Below are 23,229 nucleotides of genomic sequence, written 5' to 3'. Positions count from 1 at the left end.
GAGAGGGTCCAGAGGAGGGCCACCTGCATGATCAGGGGGCAGCAGGGCAGGCCCTGCGAGGAGAGGCTAAGGGACCTGAACCTGTTCAGCCTCCACAAGAGAAGGCTGAGGGGGGATCTAGCGGCCATTTACAAACTAGTCAGGGGGGACCAGCAGGCATTGGGGGAGTCCCTGTTCCCCCGAGCAGTACCAGGAGTGACTAGAAATAATGGTCACAAGATGGCTGAGGGTAGATTCAGGCTAGACATACAGGAGGCGCTACTTCACTGTCAGGGCGGCTAGGATCTGGAACCAACTTCCAAGAGAAGTGGTGCTGGCTCCTACCCTGGGGGTCTTTAAGAGGAGGCTAGATGAACACCTTGCCGGGGTCTTTTGACCCCAGTACCCTTTCCTGTCATGGCAGGGGGTCGGACTTGATTATCTGCTCAGGTCCCTTTCGACCCTACCAACAGTGAAACTATGAATATTGGTGAATTCCACATCAAATGTTTAGCATGATTATGAGAGAAAAAAGTTTGTGGGAAACTAAGAGAAGAAATGCATTATGCTGTAGGAATGATCTGTCTGCAGTGTGATGTTTCAAGAAGAGTATGATGATAACAAGGACACCTTGGAAAAACTAGCATGGCTTCATGTTGGTATTATGCCTATGAGTTAAGAAATTTAAGGAAAATAATAACAACAAATACATAACTATACCTCCTAAGCAGTATGGATATTGCACTCCTGTACAGAGCTGCTTCTCTGAAAATCAGAAAACCTTTACCAAAGAGGGTCAGCGCCATATATCCTTTTCTTGCAAATGAATGAAACTGTGGCATGGGTGGATTTAACGACTTGCTCAAGATGACCCAGTAGGATAGTGCAGAATGCAGGAGTATAAACTGGGTTTCTTGAGAGCTCTGTCTTTGCAGAAGCAGTCCACACTCTCTTATTTTTGTTACTTATTTAAACTTGTTATATAATAAATTGTGGTAGTCTCCCTTGCATCTGAATTCTTAATTATCTATTTTTAAATGTCAAAAGGGTTCTCCAGTCCCACAGTATAGGAAGTTATAAAGGGAAAAATCAAAATTGCAAAAAAATGGTGACACAAAATACTACAGTAGCATTAAATAACTAATAATAACGGTAGAGAAATAGACCTCCTTAGATGTGGTTAACCTGATCTTTAATTTTTTACCAGGTGTGTTTCCCCCTGCTGGAGTACAGTATGTTTCTGATTACACCCTAAGAGTGGTTTTTCTCAATGCTGAACCTTCCATCATGATGACATATGACACTGTTCAGAGTTTGCATACTATTTGGGCTCTTCGTAGAGTGAAACCAGAGGTAGGAAATTTTGCTGACTTGAAGGTAAAATAGCAAGTGTTGTTTGCTTATGTATGTATATTTTAAAATGCATATCTCCAGTCCAATTTATACAATAGATGGAGACAAACTTTTGAAAATAAGTTTGCCTTCCACTTGTTTGCCAGTATCAGAACGAAGTAAGCTAGATTTCTTTAACACTTACTCATGTTAGAGGTTTCGAGAATAGGGCAAGCAACTGATGAGTTTGGATAGCTTGTTGTATATAAGTATAACTGCTTCACATGATGGTGATATTTAGGTAGCAAATTGCCTTTTTATCAGGCTGTTTTAATGGTGTCATGGACTCTGATGATTGATGTTGCTGAGTGGTTTAACTGTACGTAAGTGGTTTAAAATAAAAGAAAGTTAATAACTTGTTGCTATTAGGATCAAAGAGGATGACTTGTAGAAGGAGAATAGACATCGCTGGATGGATTTATGGGAGGGGGGCCAGGCCCCCTTCACTTCCACTCCCCCCTGCATCCTCCATGCCACGTGGAAGGGTCTATCTGGGGTTGCTTCTAGCCCTTACTAGATCACAGGGTTGAGAAGTCTAGCAGCTGAGCAGTCTGAACATGTAACATTTAAACTTGCATTGAGCTGACTAAATCCACAGCTGTTTAGTGACCCCCTTGACACAGGCTGCTTTGCCTTGCTTGCATCCCTTGTGCCGTACAGCTTATTCTCTTTTCTCTTCCAGGAGCAGAATGCAGTCCTTAAGTTCTCTCAGCAGGTGGGGACACCACAGCATCTGGCCACTAGTAGCTCTTTGACTGCACATCTCAGGAGTCTCTCCAAAGGCGAATCCCCTGTGGCCTCTCCTTTCCAGAACTATTCTTCTATTCACAGCCAAAGTCGGTCGGGGTCATCACCAAGTGTGCACTCCCGTTCACCTTCTATATCTAACATGGCAGCTCTTAGGTAGATGCCAAATGTGCTTTGTAGAATTTAGTAAATGAACAGGCCAGTGAGAGAGTGCATGCGCTATATCTGTCCATGTAAAATACTTGCATGGGTCTAGTATTGTAGTATCTGAATGCCTTTTAAATGAATTTATCTTCTCAACTCCTTGTGAGGTAGGCAGTGCTGTTACCCACAAGTTTTTTGCAGATGAGGGAGCTGAGGCATAGAAAGACTAAGGACCAAATCCAGATTGGTAAACTATATACCTAAACGGCATGTAGGCAGAATTTATGTAGCAAATTATCAAAAAGTGATCAAAATCTACCCCACTTCATTGGCCCAAAGCCCCTTAAGCCTATAAATCCTTTTAGATACTTCATTTGTACTGCAAAAGATCTATAGTCATCTGTACTTGGACTTCTGAGTGTGCACAGGAGGGCACCCTGCTCCTAGCACTGAGGTGCCTGTTTCATTGCAGTCCACATTGAAATGGAGATAGTATCTAGGCTCTGCTTAAGCCCCTGGAGAGGTCCAGTTCATTTACTGTATTTCACAGTGTATAGCAATGCAGTGTATAAGTCAACTTTTTTCTGACCCAGAAAGTTAGGAATTTTGTAGATGTGGTGTATAAGTCAGCCTAACTTTTTGGATCAGAAATCTTGGGTTGGTGGCCTGGGCACTCAGGGGTGGACACATGTCACAGCACCGCTCACGGGGGGCAGGGCTGGGTATCCTCTGCAAGTGGTGCTGCCTGGGCTGTGCCAACTGAGTGACAAGCCTGGCACTGCTCACAGCAGGTGGGACTGTGCCAGCCGAGCACCAAGCCTGACCCTATCTGCTGCAAGTCGTACTGCCGAGCCCATCCCTGTCCCCTGCAAACAGTGCTGGGCTTGGCGCCGGGCTGGTGCGGCAGGGCTTGGTGCTCGGCAGTGCTGCTCACAGCATATGGGGCTGGGTTTCATGCTGAGCTGTCACGGCGCAGGCAGTACTACTCTCAGGATGGGGGCATGCCAGCTGAGTGCTGAGCCTGGCCCTGTCTGCGGCATATACAGGATGGGGCCAGGCTTGATGCTCAGCTAGTGCGTCCCCATCCCTTGCGAGTGGCACTGCCTGGGCTACGCCAGCCATGCACCAAGCTTGGCCCCGTCCGCTGCAACCAGTGCTGCTGAGCCTGGCATCACTTGCAGGGGACAGGACTGGGCTCAGCGCTTGGCCGTGCTGCACTTGGCTGGCATGGCCCCATTCCCTGCAAGCGATGCTGGGCTTGGTGCTTAGCTGGCATGGCCCAGGCAGCGCTGCTATGGATCAGGTTTCCTTGCTTGTTCTCTTTCTGACCCCATGATTTGCATTTCTTTCTTCCTGTTGGCAAAGTTCAGCAAGATGAATGAAATGTGCCCCTGCCCAGACTATCTGCAGCTTGGTGGCTGGCTCACACTCCTGGGAGATAGGAGGCATGGGCCACTAGGCTGTTAGGCCAACAGTTGGTGGCATTAGCACAATCTACTCCCCTAGAGTCAAAAGGGGTGGATGTTCAGATAAATCTCTGCTCAGTGTTTCTTACTGGCTCACTCAAGTGTCTCCCCATTTAGTGTTCTATATTAGCATGTTGTGACCCAAAAGTAGGTTGCAAGAATATATGAAAGGATCACAAACAAACTTTAAAAGTGGATTCTCCTTTAAAGGCAAAAAATGTGGGGAACTGTGGCTTTTCCCTTGCAGGCTGGCAGAGTTCCAGCCTGCAAGGGGCTGCTTGGGGGCCCCCCATACACTACACACATCCCACCCTGCCCCGCACACCAGAGGGCTGGGGGCGGGGGTAGTGGGTTTGGGAGTGAGGGGCTCTGGGTCATCATGACTGGTCATCAGTGTCTACAGATGGGCCCTGGTACAAAAAAGATTGAGAACCACTGCTCTTTATAACCCTTTTGAGGCACCAGGTTCTCCCCATTCCATGTTTAGGGATCCTAAACCCTGCCAACACCTGACTGCTTGATTACCCTCCTGGGGCAAGGCGCACCTAGCATGCCTAAAATAGAAATCCAGGAGACCTGTGAGACTGATCAGGATCTGCCATTACTAGTTTGTCCAGGATTATGAAGTCTGGTGCTGGAGTCCATTCTGTCATATTTTCACTTAACAGCAAGGCTTTTCTCAAAGGAGGAAAACAAACATCAAAGTATAAAGACAGAATATAATTCTCTGGTGAATTAATGTCACCATGGTTGGTAGGATATTTGTAAATAAAGAAAAATTGTGGAGTTTTTTTTTTGTTCCTCTTGCCTTTAAATGTGAGGAAGCCCAAACTTTCAACACCGCCCCCCAATGAAAATATTAACAGTTGACTGCTTCCTAGATGTCTGCTGCTCAGTCCTCTGAACTCTACTGGTGTGAAAAGTGTCAAGGTTTTTCCATCTTGTGAATCATCTTGGCTTGCTCATATACCTGTACAACCCCCTTGCATTCAGGTATAACTGCCAGAAATTGAGCAGACAATTCTGTTGGTGGGTGCTGTAAGTTGTATTGGCTTAACTTGATTGAAATACAGTTAAACTACTAATTTTCCACTAGTTCCTGGCACAAATAGATATTCTGAATATGAAGGTGCCATTGTAAATTTGCTTTTTGGAGCCGGACAGCATGATAAGGAGAGAGATCTTGTGTAGCACTGCAGCCTTTGTTGGTGCGAACTACTGTGAGCCCCACAACTTGCACATTGCCCTCCTTTGCTGTCTGGCTGTTGTGGCTGCTGTGTGCCTGTGGTAAGGTTAGTCACAGAATGTGAAATATACTACCATCTCAGGGTGGCAGTTCATTTCTCCCTTGTTTTCACTGGTGCTTGTTTTTAATTGCACGATTGGTTCCCATATCTTATTTTCTTGTGCATTTTTATTTAGAAAGTTTTGCACAGTCATCCTCTAAGCTGTTCTGCTCATTTTGCATTTGACTTTATAAGGAGTTATAGTGTGTTTACATGTCCTTGACAGCACTCTGTGGGCTTTGGTACAGTGTGAGGGTGCTCTGGATAATGTATCTGATCATGAGATCATTCCATACCCATGTTGGTCTTTGGCAGATATTTTGTGGCACCTTTTTGGAGGAAAGCCTTTGCCTCCTCAACTGCCAACCCTGTTGTTTTCTACTCTGATGTCTTCCTTAAGAAATTGGAGCACTTTATCTTTTCTTTGAATCTGGCCTTGGAGAAGTCCTGTTTGGCAAGGGTAGGGAATGTCACGTGATATAGTGCAAGACAGAAATGTAAGTGTAAATGCAGAATAAATATTTTATTCATTGGACAGGCTGGGGACAGGCTTTCACAAAACAGGATTGGACATTTTAGAACGGGGTTTTTCCCTCTTTCTGAACCTTGCTATAGGCCAGTGCCAAACTACTTCCGAATGAGTCAATGTGTTCCTGTGCCAGGACTGTAATGTGAGCAATAGGACTCATTGAATTAGTTATTCTGAGAAAAGTGCTAATGTATAAACATCTGGCTCACTTTTTAGAAAGGGATTCTTTACATGTTTGAACTGCCTGCCTGACTCCGTAACCTGCTTTTCAGTAATATTTCATGTCTTGGTTTGTAGCCGTTCTCACTCCCCTGCATTAGGGGTGCACTCTTTCTCAGGAGTGCAGAGATTCAACTTTTCCAGTAATACCCAGTCACCGAAGAGGCAAAATATTAGCCATTCACCAAACAACACTTCTAATGACTCCTTCATTGTACCAGAAACTGAGTCAATTGTTCCAGAGCTGTGTATAGACCACCTGTGGACAGAGACCATCATGAACGTGAGGTATGAAGTCTTATGTTTCAGTTGGAGAAGTTCTAGACGTCCCCTCTTCAGGCTAAAGTAAAACTGTGGTGGTTGTTTCAAGCTTTTAACTTGCTCTTTTATTTTAAAACAGAAATGCCTACACTTTTCACTTCAAAAGGCCATTTTCAGGGGTGCTGTTAGGACCTTAAGGCAATGGTGGTTGTGTACTGCGTTGACTCTGAATGTGTCACCTGCTAAAAGGGAGCAAACACAGGACATAAACCCTTAACCTCTTACACTTGACCAAAGGCCTGCATCAGTCATCTCAGAGCTGTAGCAATCTAAGATCTTTACCTTATCCAACCACTAGTGGGGGCACTGAATTCTTCACTATACATGTTTATTTCCCATGCTGCTGGCTAAGAAGTGTATCTCAAGTGTCAGAGGAGCACTACAAACAAGGCCATGTTACAGGCCATGGTTGTCCTAAGCAAAGCCATGTTTTAGTATCCACTGCAGACACATTCTTCTGTAGGGTCCTCACCTGTAATATCCTCCTGTTGTCATGTGAAGAGAGTCTCTTTTCTAGCATTCTGCCCTCAGGTCACGAAACTAGGAGAAGAAGCTGCCAGTGTTGCAGGTACCCAAATCAGAGATGTTGATTTAGCTGTGTGGGACATTGGTATGAGGGCCCTGTACTAGGGTGTAATTGGCAAACATTTTAATCCAACCCTCATTACATCTGAAATCCCTTGATAGACTACCCTTTTACCATCACATCCTCTGACTGGCTCATCAGTAGTAGAATCTAGGACCTTTGAATTGGAAGGTCAACACCTATTGCCTTGGGTTACAGGTCCTGGGTTCCAGTCCTGGGACATAAGGCTGACCCAGGAAAGTTGTTACAGTGTGATAGAATGCGAGCCAGTCCTGCCTGCTGTCAAGTACATCTCAAGTTTTATCACATGTTGTTAGTGCCTCGCCATGGTTGTAACCCTGTGCCTTTTTGTTGTTGTTGTTTTGCTTCTGGTGTTTACAGCACCTACCAGTTGTTATCCTCTCTAAATTTAATTGTTATGCTGCTCTTCCTCTCCTGGATCTTGGATGGAGATGCTGAACACAGGAATTCGCTAACATCACAAAAGTATCATGAGAGCAGCACTGTGCATCACCATCTGCTGTACTCTGCATAATACTGAGTGAGAGATGTGAGGGCAGCAGTAGGCAGGCTCTTCTGGCTGCAGGCTGAAATGATCTACCTCAGGCCAGTGGCAGGTGGGTGTTGGACCCACCCACAGACGTCCTTAACCCCCTTAACCCCTTGCTTCTTCCTGAGGCAGTATGGAGAAAGCAGCTGCAGCTAAAGCCCCCTGCTACTGAACGCCACTGAAACCACATGTCTGAGAGTTATAGGTTGCTAATCCCTGCCTAAGAGGGCAGGGTGGATTTGATTTAAATCAAATCCATTTAAATCACTGGTCAGGAATCTTCGATTTAATCTTTGTTTTCTACAAAAGGTCCATTTTTATTGTTTGAGATAACCTTCATTAAAATATTCCCAAACAGGGTCTCTTTTATAGCCTGGCAAACCTGCTGCCATGATAAGTTTTCCCTTCTACCATATCATTCCCTCACTAGATCTCAAATTAATGAAGAAGCTATACTCAGAAACTTATCCCTCAAGACTTCTGGAATAGTCCGCTCAAAATGTTTCTCTTTGGTTTCTAATGTTTCTCTTTTGTTACTACTGCCTCCTTGCATTTACCTCCAGACTCCTCCTTGCCCAGATCTATTCCACCCCCAACAATCCTCTCTTCATTTAACTTCTTGAAACTGTGCACTTTTAGAGAGAGGTAAGGGCTTGACTCCATGTACACAAACTTGCAGAGAGACAAGAGGGCTCGTGGGTAGGTAACCAGATCTGTTCTCTCTCATATTCATATACTGTTAACAAGGATGTTATTTCTAGAGACACAAATCCACAGTTTGAGAACTGAAACTAAGTATCGCAGAGATGTTTAGTGGGATTTTCTAGACTGAGCACTGTGTCCCATTGCGTAGAGTGGTTTTCTTTAATCTTTACTAATCTAGAGAGGAGCCTCTGTAAACCTCAGTAAGATTTGGCCCCTAATATAGTCCATAGCCTGTTATGACTTTATAAATAACCTTTTCTAAAAAGGTTCCATGAATGTATTGTCTAAAATAATATACAATTAGAAATTATAATTCCTATTCCATGATGATATCTTTAAGCACTAACATATCTTAAATTAAAATTATATATGTTTATTTTTTAAAGCATCTTAACAAAAAAATTCAGAAAATATATTTAAATTAAAAAAATCAGATTTAAATAAAATTGATTTTTTTTTTTTTTTTTTAATCCACCCTGTAAGGGGGTAATAGTGTGTGTATATCTTAAAACATGCATCAGTATCATTTCAGCTGACCAGAATATGCTCAGTCTATGAATCTTTGCTTTCTCCCCTTCCATGGAAGGAGTTCATATATTTTTGTAGGGTAAAACACCGGTGTTACAGTATGATGCAGTGCAGGTCTAGATCCCATGCTTTAGCAAAATCCTTTTATGTATTTTCTTTTTTTGTGGTGTCATCTGTATCATTTGGGTAGGGATACCACACACTTAAAGGTTTTGAAGGTAGTTAGTGACTAGGAGCATGAGTTTACTTTCTGTGAGAAGTGCTCACTGCCAGTATCATAGGTGACTTGAGAATTTGTACTATTGCAGCAGCAGTTGCATTTATAGTTAGTAGGATCTGGTTTAAATCCCAATTTCACATTTTTCATGGAAGTCACAAAATTAAGTGATGTTCATGAAAAATGCAATTTGTAATGACCAGGCAGCTTTCCTCCCTCCTCTAAACTCCTTAACTTGACTGGCATTTATATTGCCACATATTTACAGTTCTTTAACCAATTTGATTCCAAATGATGTTGGTGCCACTTACCTTGGTTTTCAGATGCTAATGCTGTTAAGTGGCTGACATCAAAATGAGCCATGGGAGCAGAGAGAGTACCTTGCAGATAGTGCATACCTTTGGTGAGGACGCCAGCCTTTGAGCATACGTGACTTGGAGGTAGATTGCCAAACTAGAGCAGTAAAATTTAGGATTAAACAGGATAAAAGGGGACAAAGCCATTCAGGCTGTGGTGCTGGCCTGCATATAGCGCATACTCAGAGGGTCAAGAATTTAGGAGCATGAAGATAGGAAAATGTATTCCTAGAACTGTGATGTGTATTAGGGTGGGAACTCGAGTAATCCATTGCACTGCTTGACTGAAGCCCTCTCTTCCACACAACTCACCTTACTTCAAGATTCTCTCTTGTACATTTATGTTTCTGGTAGAATGGTGAGCCAGAATGCTATACAAATTGTTGCTTCTGTTTCAATATTGACAGAGAGAAGAATTCCCAGGCCTCAAAAGTGTTTATTACAACTGACCTCTGTGGGCAAAAGTTCTTATGTTTTTTAGTGGATTCGCAGCTCCAGTTACGGTAATCATATGCTTTTAAATATAAATACGTGCTAAAGCATGCAGAAATAGTAGCTCAGACCTGGTATTGTATGGGTATATTCTGTCATTAGTGAAGTCTGTCCAATGATTGTGGTACATGCATGTCTGTCTAGCTGAAATGCTGTCTTGCAGATGTTTACATCTATAACATATGTAGTATTGGCCACACAAATAAAAGTAAGATGTGTTTTTAAAAAAGTATTATATTGATGCTTTTCCTGCCCTACCCCTAGAAAAACTTTGAATACTTTGGCAAAGATTAAGAAATTACTATCAACTAGCAGGGAAAGGAGTTACGAATACCGTAACAAACATAATTGGTTCTCCTACAGCATTGTTTTAATATTCTGCCCTTTTTAATAACAAATACTGAAAGTTCCTGTATGTAGTGTTTTTGATTGACTTTTTCTTTTTTTCCTTTCCAAATACATAGCTGTGTAAAATTTCAAGAGAGCAACGATAAGTCGCAGTTGATCTTTGGTTCTGTTACTAGTATACAGGCAAAGGATGCAGCTCCAGTGGAGGTAAGCATGTGTGTGTGTTTACCATGAAAAGTTGGCATGCTTTTTCATGTTCAGTGTCTAAATATAGTTTGCTCAGATAGATAATCTATAACATGTAACATACATGCTTGATATTTACAGGGTATTGACACGTTGTTGGTTCTGGAAGGTAGTGGAAACCTGGTGCTGTATACTGGAGTGGTACGGGTATGTAACATAATGTCCTCAAATTCAGATTCTTAGTATCTCAACGTAGACACTTGGAACTTAACTGTACCAAAAGGGACAAGTGTAACTGTTATTGCCTAATGTGTTTCAACTGGAGGAAACTACTAAAATAATTGCCTCAATCTTGGTCATTGTAGGGGACCTCTTATTTGAGACTTCTTCAGGCATATGTTTGGGCCTTTCACTCAAATTCAGCTCGTTGCTGGAACTGCAGCCTGATTTGTCATGTGCAGTGCTCTTAAGATAGTCACTGACACTTCAGGGAACAATAAAAACATAGAACCATAGAAAAATAGGGTTGGAAATGTTGTTTGCATTTTATTTTGCTTGTGTCATATTTTTATGATTTTAACTCACTTTTTACTTAAGAATCAAAAGAATCCTTTAAGATATGAAGAACAAACAGAATTTCTTCATAATAAGAGACTTTGACACTTCTTCAGGGTGTTCCAGTGGCCATAAATGTCAAATCATGTCGTATTGCAAAGAACAGTTGTTGTGGTGATCATTCTTGGTAGCACTTTTATAATTTAAAAATGTCTATACCTATTTATAATTATGTGGGGAGATGTATAATTGGATTTTGCTTAATTTTGGAAACCTCATAACCTAGGGTTTTTTTCCTAGATATCTTTATAACTTTTGAAAACACAGGTTTGTCACTAAAACTGTGCCAGAACTTTAAGGAGATGCCAGTGTGTAGCAGTCTTCAGGCATGTTAAAATATTCCTGGAGCAGAATTGGAATGTTTGTCGGAATTTTAAAAAGGGAAATTTAGAATAGAAAAGCAGTCCCATTGTTAGGGGTTTTAAGGTCAATATTTATGTGTTTTCTCAAACCTTTTTCTTCTGTGTTTATTACCTTATTGGTATCTTGAAAATATATGAATGTATGCATAAGCATGCTTTTCAGAGGAGTTTGTATATTAAAATTACCTATTTCTTTACCTACCCATTGCTCATATAAAGGTAGGGAAGGTCTTCATTCCTGGACTGCCAGCTCCATCACTGACAATGTCAAACCAAATGCCTCGGCCGAGCACTCCATTGGATAGCGTCAGTACTCCTTCCAAGCCTTTGAATAAGCACCTGGCACCCTTGGATGAGGTAAGAGGAGCAAGAGCTACCTTTTTATTAAAAAGCTTGTATTGGATAGTATTCAAAGTGCTTGTGTCAGTGAGAAATTATCTATGTTTACTGCTCTATTTTATAAAACCAAATTCTGTAATTAAAGTTGTCCTTATTCAAGGAGAGAAGATTTAGGCAAATTGCAGTAGAAAATTGTATTGTTTGGCTAGTGTCTTTTTATTCTGGAAAAACTGATAATAAAAATATTTTTTGTAATACCTTCTGTCTGAGGATCTTAGAACACCTCAAAGTGTGTACTATTTTAACCACCTCTGAGGTGGGTATGAGGAGGATTACCTGCCTTTTACTGGTAGGGAAGCAAAAGTGCAGAGATATATTGTAGTATGCAGTAGGGTCACATGAAGCAGGCACTGTCAGAGGGCTGTTGGGAAGGACCGGCATTGAGCTAATAAGTCAGGAGCAACAGCAGAGATACTGTATGATTTGTCAGAAAAAATCTATGCTCTATTGAACCTTGAACTGTCATCATGAAAGGTCTCTCTGTGGCTTTGCATCCACAAGACTGGATCAAGCAATCTTACTTCTTTGCTGTGTACATCTGCTTTCTGTTTTTGAAAGTCAGAATGAAGAAAATAAGATTTTTCCTGAGTTATGGCCTGCCTAAAGCAGACCCAGAGTCTAATCTTCAGCTGACTCGCTCTCCCTTTCATGCTTACCAAAAGCTGAAACCCTAGCTGCTGTGTGGATAGATCTGTGATTTTGGAAAGATCTAAAGAGTCTCCAGGGCTGTGAAACAGGAGCAGCAAACAGACAGCAAAATTTCCCTAAGAAGAGTTAGCTTTATTAGTGGAACATCAAAACTATTAAACAAGAGAATCAATTGTTAGCACCTGTAGAGTGAAGAACAATGAGCCTTTAAGTTAATTGGCGCGCTCAGCTGCCTGAAAAGTAATGCCACAGCTGCTGCACTGTGCAGCAGGAATAAAAGCAGGGTGCTTCTATCTGGGCTAATACATATATTTCAATTTGGGGGGAAAGGTGCATGTTGTATGTGAGAAGGTAAGGTAGATTCATAGATTGCGAGGCTGGAAGGGACCTCACAAAATCATCAGGTCCAGCCCCCTGCACCAGGCAGGAAAGACAACTGTAACCTTCCAATCTCCCCTTGAAGATTTCCAGAGTAGGCGATTGTGCCACCTCTGGAGAGAGCTTATACCATTGTCTGGACACCTGGCTGTGAAGAAGTTTTTCCTAATGTTGAGCCTGAAACAGTTTTCCAGGAGTTTATGGCCATTAATCCTGGTTTTCCCCAAGGGTGCCCTGGTGAACAGTTGTTCAGCCCTTGATGCTCCCCTGATGATTGTCCTTTTGTTTGAGATTTTTTTTTTAAATATTGAAGATGGGCCTCCCAAACAATGGATGAGCACTGATAGTTTAGAAATGTGAAAAAATAATTTTAAAACTGCAAATAATTTTTAATTTAATAGTAAGCACCTACATAATGTTAACTGTTAATATGCACTGTTTTGTCCCTTTGCAGGGAGTACTGTTGTCACCAGTTCCAGAGCTCAGGGATTCTTCCAAACTTCATGAGTCCTCTTATATTGATGATTGTACTTTCCAGCAGCTTGGAACATTCATTCATTCTGTGAGAGATCCTGTCCACAACCGAGTAACTTTAGTAGGTGTTGCCCTGAGATTTTTTCAGAAATGAGTCATGTAAAGCAAAATGATAAATCCACCTTATTTTTTTTTCTGTCTTGTAAACCCCCTACAGGAAACCACAGCCAGGTGTTATTTTGTTTGTCTAGGCTGAGTAAACAGCCTTTCCCTTGTAGAAAAGTCCTGTTTTATACAGCTACCCTTTATCGCTTTAATACAGTAAAAGTTCTGTTATCCAGCATCTTACAAGCCAGTATGCACCACTAACCGGCATGCTGGCTTGTAAGATAAAGTGAAACTGGAAGTGCCCACCGTGGCACTTCTGGTTTTTCCAAGGCCCCATGGCTCCGGGCAAAGCAGCCTGTGCTGCCGAGCCCCTGCGTGGCCCAGGGGGGGCCCTGCGGGAGGGGTGGTGATGCCATGGGAGGGGTGGAGGGACACCCCAGACACCGAGTGAGAAGCAGCAGCTGGGGCTGCTCAATTAACCAGCATATTTTGTTATCGGGCATCCCCCATTCCGGGGGGGAGAGCTTTTACTGTATCTTCATTATGACAATGGCTCTCCCACTGACTTCTCCCAGGAAACATACAGCTATTTACTATGATGAATTTTAATGTACTACATAGTCTGAATAGATGGAGTTAAATCTATACATTAAGATATCCTTCAACATTTGACTACTTTACATTTTTGTAGGAACTCAGCAATAATACAACAGTTAGGATTGCCATTCCTGAAATTGCCACCTCAGAACTAGGTAAGATACAGAATCCAACAGATAAGACGTTGACAAAGTCAAAAACTTTCATATGCTTTGTTTAGGGGAGTGGTTTTTAAATGTTCTAAAGTAACATAACCCTTTTCATGTCTCTTCTGCCAGAGAACCCCTGCCCCTACCCCTGGCTCTTTGTAACCTGATGTACAGCCAGGTAACCTAGCCAAGCAGTAGCAACACGCTGCCTTCTGCACCACTAGCCCCAGTTTCATTTCAGAACCCTGGTGACCTGTCACAGATCCCCAGGGTTCTCTGGAGCACAATCTGAAAACTACTGGCTTAGGGTAACAAGTGGGCTACCACAATGCAAAACCCAGTTTTATAGGCTAAGGGATCAGCTACAAGCTTGCTGATTTGTCTAGCAATTTTCTGCAACCTCTAACATGTATGTCCTGTTCTTTAAAAATGTGTGTGCATTTTTTTAGGCTATTTTGTTCCATAATATTATGCATAGTATTACTTAAAAAGTAAAAGCAAAAGAGTTTGCTCTGTTAACTCAGACAAATATTGGTTTTAGGAATGAGAGAAAAGGGATGCCTTTTTACAAAGTTTTCAGCATCCTGTAACTGAAAGCAGTTTCTGATTGCTGTGAACAGCAACTCATATTTTTCTTTTCACTGAAGAGTTAGCATGGAACATTTTCGGCAGACTAGCAGATGGAAATTGACAGAGTAACAAGAATGTCAAAAGTAGAACTTACAAGAATGGGTTTTCAGCAGAAATTATAGGGCCAGGATTGCAGCTCTGTACTACAGACAAAATAGCACAGAAATGCTTCTTCCCCAAACAGTGAAAAGATGTTTGCAAGGAATTAAGTCCATCCTGCCCAAAGAGATAGCTGTGCAAATGCTTGTCAAGTGGTATAATGCCTATAATGCTCCAGGAGGACCAAGTTATCACTCGGAGTGGAATTTATTCGTAACATGTCTCATGAATATGATGGGTTACAATACGGACAGATTAGCATGGACACGAAATGTAAGTAAATGTATATCTTCGCTTTCTTTTTTAAACTTGTATTGGTATTAAATAATTTGCATAACAGTATTACAGAGTTCAAGGAATCTGTCTACACAAGTTTGGTTCAACAATAGAAGTGTCTTAATCTGTTAAATACCAAGGTTCCATTGAATTTATTTTATAACTTTTCCAAATTTCAGTATCTTCCTTTTTTAACAGTTAATCTTTTTCTTCTATTTAGGGTGTCTTGAAATTTTGAAATATGCCTATCGCCATATCTGGGTTCCATATGAACAATTGTCCATTAAGATGGCATTCTCCCTTTAACCACTGATTGATACTTTTAAAGTGTAATTGTAAATTAGTTTATATTCAGGACTTTTGTGATTGAAGAGGCAGGTCACATTTTATATTTCTTTTCCCTAAGTGCAGGAGTAAGGGTGTAGGCCAGAGGAGGGCAATTATTTTTGCTGGAGGGCTGCTTAATGAGTTTTGGTGAGCTGTTGAGGGCCACAACAGTAGCCCTGCCCCTTGACAAGTGCCCTGCTCCCACGCACCACCTTGGGACCAGAAGTCCTGCACCGTAACCTGTGACCTTTGCCATCAAAAATCCCTTCTCTTGCCCCCCGGAAGTACTCTTTTGGGGGGGTGTTGCCATCTTAGAACCGGAAAAGAATAAGTCATACACTAATAATGAAACATCTACTATAACGTATTTCAATTTTATTCCAAAAAATATTTTTTCCTGATTTGTGTGTTTGCATAGTGTATATAGAGGTAATTGCATAATAGCTCAAACTAGTCTTACTCTTGTATGTTGTGTGTTGGGATGTATGTGGGGGAATGTGTGGGCTGTAATTGTGGGGGGGGTTGTGCATATGGTGGGGTTTGGGTGTGCATGTAGGTAGGTGTGTGTGGGAGTTGGTTGGGGGGGTGTGGCTGTGTATGTGGGAGGGTTCTGGGCACGGTGTGGGGTTTGTGGGGTGTAAGGGAGAGTGGGGAGGTGTGGGGACACCCCACACACCCTCATCATGGCACAGCCCCTGCTGTGGGCAGGGGCAGCAGCAGCAGGCAGCGGGCCCTCAGGGTGTTTGTGGCTTGTGCAGGCTCTGCCACCAGGTGATGTGTGGCCCCAGCCAGTTTCAGGACCTGCATGTGGCGGCAAGGAGCAGAGCCAGGCCAGCCTACCTCTGTCGTGTGGGGCTCATGTGCATCTTCCAGGACTTGTGTGCCACTAGTGGGGGATGGAGCCAGCTGCCTTCCCCATTCTCTGCCATCACTCTGCCAGAAGTGGCAGGGAGCCCTGCTCCCTGCTTCCAGAAGGAGTTCTGTGAGCTGCATGTGTCAGGAGGGAGCGGGGAAGGCAGCCGGCTCAATTGTGCGGGGCTTCCCCTCAGTGGTGCAGAGTCCTAGGAGCTGTGCAGGAGCCCTGATGGAGGCAGGCTGATTTGGAGCCCTCTGCTGCTCAGCGCCTGCTCTGAGGGCCTGCCACCTGCTGCTGCTGCTGCTGGTGGGAGGGGCTGTGCACCATGTAGAAGCATGGGGGGCAGCCCACATCCCTCCCACCCTCACTCACACCCTACAAGCCCCACTCATACCCACATCCTGCCCACCTGAGCTCAATGCTTCTGCTGCCCTGCTGGGCGCAAGCCCCAGTCTCTGCAGTCCCACTGGCCCCAGCCTTGGGCTCTGCACTCCTGTCCAGCTGCAGCTTCCCTACCTGCTGCCCGGAGTGAGCACTGCAGCAGGAACAAAAGAAGAAGCTGCTGGAGGCTGTGGAAACCAAGTGGGTTTCCTGGCAGTTGCAGCAATGGTAGCAGCAGCCCCATCTGGAAGCTGTGTGTACTGGCCAGGGCTGGGGCCCTCCCATGCAGGAGGGTGGGAGCAAAGCTCATGGGTTTGGCAGGGTACAGTTAATTCATGGGCTCCTGTGGGCTGGATGAAATTGCCTGGTGGGCTGGATCTGACCTATGGGCTGTATTTTACCTGCTCTTGGTCTAAGCAGGCACAACTCTGGTGTGCTGTGTTTTGGTTTTTTTAAATAGAGCGGGCAGACTATGTAAACACCTACTGTAGTTTAACTTACTTGAATGTGATAGAGAATTATCTCAGGAAAAAACTGGTGTGTGTCATCTGTCCAGCAGCTTGTTCTGGGGTACATTTTTTCCAAAGGTAAACAAGCTATTACCTACTTCCCCACCACCTTGTGGCAACACAGTGTAATAGCTACCTAGTTGTGGCGTCAGCAACACTACAGGAGCCATGGGCGGAAATTAACCGGCTCAGTCGGGACAAGTCAGCCCCTCTGACGTGGCTGTTACCATCACCACTTCTGCCTGCCACACAGTGATGGCTGCATGTCCCTGCCACCTGGCACCATGCAGGAGGAGCCCCCTACCACTGGAACACCACAGAAGTCATTTCGTAAAGGACTGGCATGGCAGTGTTGGCAGCAAAGACACTTTTTTTCTTCATTGCTATTGCATCTGCAAAGTGTTGTTATGGCAGAACTGTTCTGGGTGTTGAATGGTCTGGTGAATTCAGCAATCCTTCCCAGAAAATAAGTCTGTATCAGTCACTGTGGTGAATTTGCCACCTACTTTGCCGATTAAAATTGCCTGTATCTGGCATAACTTGAGGACCACCACTTTTGTTGCTTAGTCAGAGTTTGGGGTTGAGAGCCTGGTCTTTTCCTGTTTTATGGATTGTTTTAAATTGCTGCCACCCACCAATGTGGTGGATGTGCTTGGAGGGCTGAGGGCAGTCAGCTGTGAAATGGACCAATGCCCATCCTGACTTGTAAAAGCTAGCCAAGGTAGACTTGGGCCACTGCTGACAGGGCTTGTCAATGCCTCTCTTCAGAAAAGTAGGATTCCAGATGCTTTTAAGTCTTCTATTGTCCAGGCCCTGTTCCAGAAGCTGTCACTTGATGATGACTTCCCATCTGGTTGTTGCGCTGTCTTCAGCCTGCTTTTCTGGGAAATGTCACTGAACAAGTAGTTGCCCAGTAGCTCCAGGCTCATTTGGATGTCACTGGTTTCCTGGACCCCTGTCCTGGATATAGCACAGTGACTGCACTCTTGTTCTTGGTCAATGATCTTCACATTGAGCTCAGCCGGGGAAATTGTGGCCTGCTGATATCTTTCAGTCTTTCAGTGGCCTTTGATACAGTTGTCTATGAGGTGCTGATAAAGTGTTTACATGACCTGGTGGGTATTTGTGGGACAGCTCTAAATTGGTTCCATTTTTTCCTAGCAGGGAGGTCCCAGAGGGTTGTCATGAGTTGAGTGCTCAACATCGCCTTGGGATCTTTCCTGTCATGTCCTCTAGGGTTCTGCTTTGTTACACCTCCTGTTTAATGTGTATATGAGGCTGCTGGGTGAGACTGTGCAGAGGTTTGGAGTGACGTGCTATCAAAATCCTGATGACACCTCTGCTTCTCTTTTGATGCTGGTCCTGCAATCCCAGTCCTTTCCCAGTGCCTGGCTGCAGTTGGTGGCTGGATATGGATAAATTAATGGAAACTGAATCCTGACAAGGCAGTTATGGGCTGACCATGTGATTTATGGACACCTATCATTGATGGGATTCAGTCTCCCTTTGTAACTCAGGTCTGCAGCCTTGGGGTGGTCATGGATCCTCCACTGCACTTGGATCTTCAGATGGTGCCTGTGACTAGGAGCATTCCTCACCAACTCCATCTGGTGAGAAGGCTGCAACCCTTTCTTTTGGACTCTGATCTGGCCACCATCATCCATATCTTTGTAACCTCAAGGCTAAACTACTGCAATGCACTCTACTTACAGCTGGTCTTGACAACTTTCTGGAAGCTCCAGCTGGTACAGAACATGGTGGCTCGCCTTCCAACAGGGATGGGCTGCCAGGACCGCATAACTCCAATCCCCTAATTTCTGCACTGGTCCCCAGTAGCTTTCTGGGTGCAATTTAAGGTGCTGGTTTTGACTGAGAAGGTGACTGAGAAGGCTGTAAATAGCCCATGTTCCTAGAGGGCCACCTTCTCCCTTATGCCCTATTACGATCCCTAAGGTCAGCTGAGAGCAACCTCCTACAAATATCATCAGTATGCCAAGCTTGTTTGGCGAAAATGTGTGGGAACTTTTTCTTGGCAGTTGTTCCTCAGATCTGGAACTCTCCCTCCCTCTGGAAGCCTGCTGGGGAGCCCAATCTTAGACATCTTTTGGAAACACTACAAGACCTTTCTTTTTGGGCAGGTGTTTAGCAGCCAAAGCAAAGCCAGGATTTTTGTTAGTGGATCTGAGCTTTATTTTGTTTTATTGTGTTATTTTGCTGTATTTATCCTAGTTGCCCTTAAGTTGTTCTGTTTCTCTTGCTGTAAACCTCCCTGAGCCTTTGCTGGGAAAGGCAGCATCTGAATCATATAAGTAAATACATAAATACATAGAAGCTCTAGCTTCATGGGCTGGTTAGAATGGATCCAGGCTCTAGGGTGCTGACCCCGACCTACTGTTTGCAGTCACTTAGGCAGAACGTGTCTGCTTACACTAAATCTGAATTTAATTTATAATAGTCTATAAAAAAAACAGAGATGTGGGTTTTCCAGAAAATTTTGAATCGGAAAATTTTCCAGTGCCCTAAATAGAGTGTCATCTGATTCAGCATAGCATGTTTATTTGACTTATATTTAGTAAACAAAACTTAAAAAGTACCCCCATGTTAATGTTATGTCCCAATAATCACAAGTATTTGAACTGAAGTATTTGATTAGGAAAAAAAATTAAATACAGCAAACTTAATGTGGTTTAAATGTTATATTCAAACAGTCAAAGCTTTATGTGGAAAGAAATTATTGGAATATTTGTAAAAATGTAAAGGTAGTACACAATAGCATGGTACTTCCCTTACATTGTTTATTTAAATTTAAGGGAAAAAAATGAAGGCACTGAAAACTGTTGTCACTAATTTTGGCACACCCAAAGAACTGTGTGTGATATGCTGTGGTTGTCCAGTCATTTATTTCAACAGAGTTTAACTTTCTTCCACTGAGGCCATTGCGGCATCTCCAGTTTCACTGTCACTATCTGTAGAATCACTTGCATTACTTATTAGTTCCATTTCAGAATCAGATTGAGGTCAATTTGGTTCAGAACTACTTGAACCACATTCTCTTTCATTAAAGGATGATTTTACCAATGAGTCTATGGGCAAGGGCAACTTATCACACTGCATCTTCTTCACTAATTGCGCTTCTGACTAATTCTCCAGAAGCAAGAGATTTTGAGAAATAGAAACAAGTTTAGCGCTGCATTCTTTTGTTAGTCTATTCCTCTCTTTTGTCTCGAGTGAGCTGCAAGCCTTTCAGTTCCATTCACAAGAAGCTGCTGTTGGTGGAATGCTTAGGATTCTCAGAGCAATCCTGGACAACAGTCAGGTGTTACAGTATCCCTTCCACCATGTGAGAGGAGGAATATATTCTCTGCTGCCTGCCAAATGATGTATGTGCTCCAAAGTTTTTCTTTTGCCTGGTACTCGGCAATGTCTGTCATCACAGCTATTTCGTCGCTGTTGGGACATTTTTAGCTACTTCCATAATTGTATGGAGAGCTGTAGATAATTTATCTTCTGATCAATGTTGTCCACTGTGTTGAGGATCCAAAAGTTTTGCTGCCAGATGAACTGGATGAGAGCAAAACTCCGATCTCTAGTAAACATTTGTTTGACTTTTTTGGATAGAGGTGAAGAAGGCAAAGGCTCAATTAGATTTTCATTTAGTTGTCTGAATATCTCTGGAATATTTGAAAGGTTTGGTGTGTCTCCTTCAAGTTTCTTGATAGCCACTGAAACTGGTAGTAGCAAATTGAATGTTCATTGAACTTGGAATGCAGAACACATCGTTGTCGAGAATCTGCTTCCAAATTTTCACAGGAATAATCTGGCATACCATGTCATCTATTGAAGCACACTGCAAACAGTTCTTTGTGCACAGCAAACTATGTAAACATTTTGTAGCTGAGCCCCATCTAGTTTCTCCTGGTGATTAAAAGTGCTCTTTTCTTCCCTTGCTTCTCTTTCTGTAATTTCTTCAAAGCCTGATTAGCAACGTGATGATTGTTGAATACCTTCACAATCACTTTGCTGTTTGCTAATATTGTCTTCATTGTATTTGCACTTATTATGTCCTTTGCCAGAAGATTCAACCCATGAGCAAGACAGCCAAATACTATTAAATGAGGATACTTTGCCTTTTTGTCATGCAGCTTTCATGTTACTCGCATTGTCAGTTACAAGGGCTTGTACCCTGGAGCGACCTGCACTTTTGATCTCTTCACTCAGTAATTTGGCTATGTACTTACCTGTATGATGAGAAGATTTGGTAGCAATTGCTTTCAGGTGTTGCTAACATAATGTTCAATAAAGGATTTCCTTGTATATCAGTCCATCCATCTAATATCAAGAGTCAGTGATTCTGCTTGACCAATCCTTTGAATAACCATTGTTTGAACTCTGTTATACCCTCTATCTAAGAGAGAATGTGAAAATAATGACATGAAGGAGAAGTGGCAGGGAGCTTGCTTCCCCTCTCCCTGCCAGAAAGAACACTCTGCTACTCAACTTGCTGCTCAGTTGCCCTGGGACTGCAGAGGTGAAGGAAATTATAGCCTGGCCTCTGTCATCAGCCAGAGCACTAAATTTGCTCTGCTGGGTTGAAATAGTTAACTATTTATCTATTATGTAATTAAATATATATATATTGTTAAGCCTAAGCCACTTAGGTGGTTAGTGCAAGCAGAAAAGCAGGATACAAATATTTTAAATAAATAAATAATAGTCCAGAGTTGCATTAACAACTTTTTAAATTATAATGTTTTAAAACAACATAGATGCTAATCTATACTGTGTGTTGTTTAACATATTAATTTGTTTCCTTACATAGGATTCCTGAAGTAGACTTTTATCAGATGATGTTGTTCCACCACTTCATTTCTGTATAAGCTTTCTGTATATGGGTTGTACTCTTTCAGGACCATTTCTACATGTTATTAAATGTTTCCTCATTTTTGTAGCATTGTTAGCATACTTCTGCCCGCAATATGTTGCTAAATAGTAACTTAATTTTGGTGCAAATATTGATTAACCTTAGTTCTTGTTAGGGTTTCATTTATGTGATTTCATGATTTTTTAAAATAATTATTGAAATTATTGAATTTTTTTCAAATTTTGTTTTTTTCAGCTTGATTTTGAAGGATCCCTTTCCCCAGTTATTGCTCCCAAGAAGGCCAGACCTTCAGAGATAGGATCTGATGAGGTAAGAGATGCTTTTATTTTTAAGAAATGATAACTTTGTTGTCCATTCTTTTCTTCATGAATAAAGTACCATATTTACTTGATTATATGACAACCCTAAAAAAAGATGAGCCCCTAATAGTTTAGATTTTAACTTTCGAATTTGTTATAATTATAAATTATTGGAGGTTTGCCTTGAATCTGAATTTGTCCCCCCTCCCACTGCTATAGCAGGGAAAATAAATCTGGGGGTCAGTTAGCCCCCTTCCTTACCCTCTTGTCCACCACACCAATTTCCTCCTGCAGTACCTTCCCCCTCCTCCTTATTGTCAGACCCTGATTTGAGCACACATGATAGCACTGACCTTGAAATAAACATAATTTATCATGTAGGCGAATTACTACAGGTACCCTTAGACTTAGTTCATTCAGGATTAATGCATTTTACCTTTTTTGAAAATGCTACACATTTTAGCACAGGTGTTTGATAATTACACTTTTAAGCAGCACTTTTGCACCTACTTATATAGAGTACAAACATGGTATTAATCCAAAGCCAAAGTGAGGCGAGCAGTGCTGGCCTTGGCCCCCTGCTCTGTCCCCGTTGTCCCCACAGTTGTGGCCCCCCACTCTGCCACGCCTCTGCCACCTCCTGTCCAGAACGCTCTTGGACAACTGTTTTTTTCAGTCAGCATTGTGATTGGCTGCCAAAACAACCAATCAGTGTGAATAAAGCATTATGGACAGACAAAAGCGTTTACTATATTAGAATTCTAAATACTGTATTTTCTTGTATATACCTCACACCTTTCCTACCAAAATGAGCTGGGAAAATTGGGGTTTGCATTACATGTGAGGAAAAGGGCTCCCTACAGGTCTGGAAATTTGTGGGGGAGGGAAAGACCAGTAGCGGTATTAATTGCTGCAGCTCCCTAAACCTCCCTCCCCCTCCCACCAAATTTTCAGACCCACTGGGGAGCCCTCTCCCCAAGCATACATTGGATTGGAGCAGTGCACAGGGTTCATCTTCAGTGCAGCACATGGCTCCAGAGCCTGCATATGGCCCTGGAACCAATGCACAGGAGTGGACCCAGCACACAACTCCAGGTTCAGCATGCTGCATCGGGCTCTGCCTCATGTTCTCTGACTTCTCATACTTATCTGTGCTCCAAGGTAAGATTTTTTTTTTTTTTTTTTTTTT

General features: G+C 42.8%; 1 protein-coding gene across 2 annotated transcripts in view; it reads left to right on the top strand.

Annotated features, from left to right (window-relative positions):
- Positions 1-23,229, top strand: part of ANAPC1 (anaphase promoting complex subunit 1) — a 103,462-nt gene that overhangs the window by 11,762 nt on the left and 68,471 nt on the right. For both annotated transcript variants that reach the window (XM_019516111.1, XM_019516110.1), the window contains exons 8-18: positions 1,187-1,332; positions 2,054-2,274; positions 5,841-6,050; positions 9,433-9,528; positions 9,982-10,072; positions 10,193-10,258; positions 11,248-11,385; positions 12,908-13,048; positions 13,727-13,787; positions 14,596-14,783; positions 21,976-22,050. In XM_019516111.1, coding sequence (XP_019371656.1) covers positions 1,187-1,332; positions 2,054-2,274; positions 5,841-6,050; positions 9,433-9,528; positions 9,982-10,072; positions 10,193-10,258; positions 11,248-11,385; positions 12,908-13,048; positions 13,727-13,787; positions 14,596-14,783; positions 21,976-22,050 — 1,433 coding nt within the window. The remainder of the gene's footprint in view (positions 1-1,186; positions 1,333-2,053; positions 2,275-5,840; positions 6,051-9,432; positions 9,529-9,981; positions 10,073-10,192; positions 10,259-11,247; positions 11,386-12,907; positions 13,049-13,726; positions 13,788-14,595; positions 14,784-21,975; positions 22,051-23,229) is intronic.

Source organism: Gavialis gangeticus, unplaced genomic scaffold (assembly GCF_001723915.1).
Source record: "Gavialis gangeticus isolate Ggan-Ray unplaced genomic scaffold, GavGan_comp1, whole genome shotgun sequence".
NCBI lineage: Eukaryota > Metazoa > Chordata > Crocodylia > Gavialidae > Gavialis > Gavialis gangeticus.
Note: the sequence above shows the minus strand (reverse complement) of the source record. Positions and strands in the feature narration are given on the sequence as shown.